Source organism: Nematolebias whitei, chromosome 16 (assembly GCF_014905685.2).
Source record: "Nematolebias whitei isolate Nwh7 chromosome 16, NemWhi1, whole genome shotgun sequence".
Taxonomy (NCBI): Eukaryota; Metazoa; Chordata; class Actinopteri; order Cyprinodontiformes; family Rivulidae; genus Nematolebias; species Nematolebias whitei.
The window spans coordinates 14,390,465-14,393,986 of NC_056513.1; the positions used below are offsets into that span (position 1 = coordinate 14,390,465).

The 3,522-nt window shown below is 35.5% G+C and overlaps 1 protein-coding gene across 1 annotated transcript in view; it reads right to left on the reverse strand.

Annotated features, from left to right (window-relative positions):
- Window positions 1-2,940: 2,940 nt before the first annotated feature.
- The window catches only part of LOC119422352 (interleukin enhancer-binding factor 3), a gene marked incomplete in the record, with an annotated part of 22,091 nt that continues 21,509 nt past the window's right edge, over window positions 2,941-3,522 (reverse strand). Inside the window, 2 exon segments of the mRNA XM_037689709.1 lie at window positions 2,941-3,187; window positions 3,276-3,522. Of these exon segments, the coding sequence (XP_037545637.1) occupies window positions 3,174-3,187; window positions 3,276-3,522 (261 nt within the window).

Sequence of the window (3,522 nt, forward strand, 5' to 3'; positions counted from 1 at the left end):
CGTCGATTTTATTTGGCGGTTGGCAGACAATGTTTTGGAGCATTATCGCCATCTGCTGGTTAGGAGTGTGAAATAGAAAGGCGCAAAAAATAAAAATAATAATAACAATCCATCCATAAGAATGAATGAATGAATGAATAAATAGAACTCATTCTTTCAAACAAACGAGACTGTTTATGGTATCTTAATAAAATTGGTACTTTCAGCATTTGAATTCCCTTGTAACAATTCAATAGGGTCGAATCTTACTTTTATTTTAGTGAGACTGTTAATCAGTTGACTTCTTTCATGTCTGTATTTCTGGCAGTTCAATAACATGCTCTATTGTCTCATCTTCTCCACAGTAGTCACATTTACCGATATTCCTTTGCAACTTTATCAACAATTTATTTTCCTCGTATTCCTATATGAGCTGGCACCCATACAAATGTAACAATGAACATCATCTTAATTATATATAAAGTTTGCTGTATTTCCAGCAATATATCTGGTTTGACTCTGAAAAACTCTTTAAAAAAAACCCCAACTAATTAATGATGAACTGGAATCTGAGCATGATTATCTTCAAAAGACAGTAATAAATTTGCCACCATTTCTCATGTGTAAACTTAGGCATTTAACCTCCTTCAATCCAAACTCCAGAATGCTGCCCCGATCCAATCTGCTGCATCCTTTAATGAATCTGTGTATATTTTTACATATCCATAATATTGGTTAATACATTTGATAAATGTATTTGAGTTTAAACCATTTCTATTTTTTGCTAATACTTTCAGATCAACTACTGGGTCTGAGTATCCTGGGTGAATGATTGGTAGTGGTATTTGGGCTCACAATTATCATCTACTTTAATTTATTGTCCATCCAAAGCTTTTTGCGTGTCTCTTTTTCCCAGCATGGTTTTAACACTTCTTGTGTTGGATGGTTTTGTTCATGGCCTGTCAAAGATAGTTTAGTAGTTTAGAGCCAACTCTCTTCTGATGTTTAGTGGTGGTTCTCCCATTTCTACCAATATTGATCCTGTATGTGTTGTTTTAAATGCACTGGTAATAGTTCTTAAGCCCTGATATTGTATACGGTTTAACTTTTCTAAATTTGTTTCTGAAGCTGAGCTATAATCCATAGTCTAGTATTGATCTGATTAATCCTGTGTAGATGGTCCTTTGTGATTTCCTGTCTGTTCCCCAGTCTCTTACAGTAAAACACCTCATCATGTTTAGATTTTTTTTTACATTTAACAGTTTTTTTATGTGCACTGCCCGTGTTATTCTCTCGTCAAACCATACCGGTACCAAACTTCATAGTTTTTATCTTTCAATTACTTGTCCATATATATCTAAATTAACTATTATTAGTTATCTTTTTTCTTGTGAAAATTATACTGTTTTAGTCTTTTTGTATTGAAAATTTAAATCCTCATCTGACTACTTTTCAACCGTTGTACCGGTAATTGCTTCCTGTGCCTTTTTAATAAACTTTTTTCCTTCTCTTCCACAAAGCCTCATCATCAGCAAATAACCTTCCCATTCCATTTTCTACATCATCAAACATTCTCATCATTCATGAGAATAACAAAGGGCTTATTATACTTCCCTGTGGTGTCCCGTTTTCTATGTAATATTTATCTGAGTAACCTTGTCCTATATTCTCACCTGTATGTTTTCTGATCCTTTTTCTAATCCATTTAAACATTCGACCTGCAATCTTTTTTTTTTTTTAAGTAATCCCTCTCTCCACATACAGTATATCATATAAAACCACAGCTACCACTTTCTTTGTTAATCTGAGCTTTCCTGATTTCATGTACAAAACACAAGACTGGATCCATCGTGTTTCCTTTTCTAAGACTGCTCTGATATCTAGACATATTCTCTTTAATAATATGCTAATCTTCATTTATAATTTTCTCCATAATTTTGCAAATGTTAGATGTTAAAGCTACTAGTCTATGGTGCACTGGTTTGATCCTTTCCTGGTTTTTGTTTTGGTATTATGGCTTCCTTCCAAGACCGTGGTAGTTTTCCTTCTGCCCAGATTAAATAATTCTAAAAGAATGTCTTTTGATGGTTCACTTAGTTGTTTTATCATAACATAATAAATCTGACCATTTCCTGGTGCTAATATTTTATATATTGCTCGATTTAATTCAGTTTTAGTAAATGGTATATTTTACGGAATCATTTCTCCTTCCTCTTCTTCTAAGAACTTTCCATTTTCTGTTATGGTTCTCTCTCTTCCACTTTTTCCTTCTTCACTAATATTATTTGAACTATGAATTTTAATAAAAGCTTTAGCCATCATTTCAGTTAGCTCCTGATTTTAAACTGGTGTTACTTCTCCATCACACAAAACTGGATACCCATACTCTTACTCCATTTTTTTAATCATTCACCAAACTTTACTAATTTCTTTCTCTTCCCATTATTCTCGTTTTGCATTTTTTATGGTTATTCTTACAAAAAAAAAAAAAAAAAAAAAAGAAACTGTTCAGATGACCCGGCTGAACATTAGATTTTTTTACCTGGATTATTGAGCATGAACTTTGATGTTCTGAACCACTTTGGCTGTGGCTGCATGGGAAGAGTCGACGGGGGAGAGGGCAGCCCCCAGAAACTATCTTATACTGGTTGGTCTACTATGGGAGTGCGCTGCTTGTGGGACACAGTTTGTTTGTGGCTCCTCAGACTGATGAAGTCCTTTGGATGAAGGATGAAACGTCTCACCAAAAAAAAAAAAAAAAAAAAAAAAAAAAACTGTCCAGAAGACCTGACTGAACATTGTTGGATTTTTTTACCTGGATTATTGAACTTGAACCTTGATCTTAAGGACAACAAATATTTATTTTAAAACTACAATAGGCCTTAAATCAGAATCACACTCTGCTATTAAACATAGATAACTGATACAGTGATACAGAAGCTTAAAGAAAGGAATTCTCGTTTTAGGTTGGGCCTGAACTTTACAGATAATCTGGTGTCTACAAACTACAAACATCGGTAAAGGGTGATGAAACAAAACAGCAACATTCTAATTTCACTAACAAAATGTATGTTTTTTGTTAATGGAAGTGTTTTTTCAGCATCATTGTCCAGGCTGAGGGTTAAAAAGACAGCAGTGTGAGGTGACAGGATCACTGCCGGTTGTGTTCCCAGGTGCCAAATCCCTCAGAACGACTAGTTCCTCCACCCTGTGCAAAGACATCCAACCACAATTCATTCATCCACCCATCTATGAAACAACATCCAAAAACGTTTTTGTTGAGCCTTTCTTCTTACCGTAATTATTGTACGAATGTCCTCCTGTGACAGAGCTGGGATAAGCTGTGCTGTAAATGGAGAAATCCTTCCCCTGGTTCTGACTTTGGGGCGGCATCTTCTCTTCTCTGTAGCCGTACGGGCTCTGCTGATCAACAGGAGGCGGCATCGAATGCATGCTGCTGGAAGCTGAAGCCAGCGGGAAGGTGGAGAAATTATTCCCCTGGTTCTGAATTTGGGGCAGCATCATCTTCTCTTCTCTGTAGCC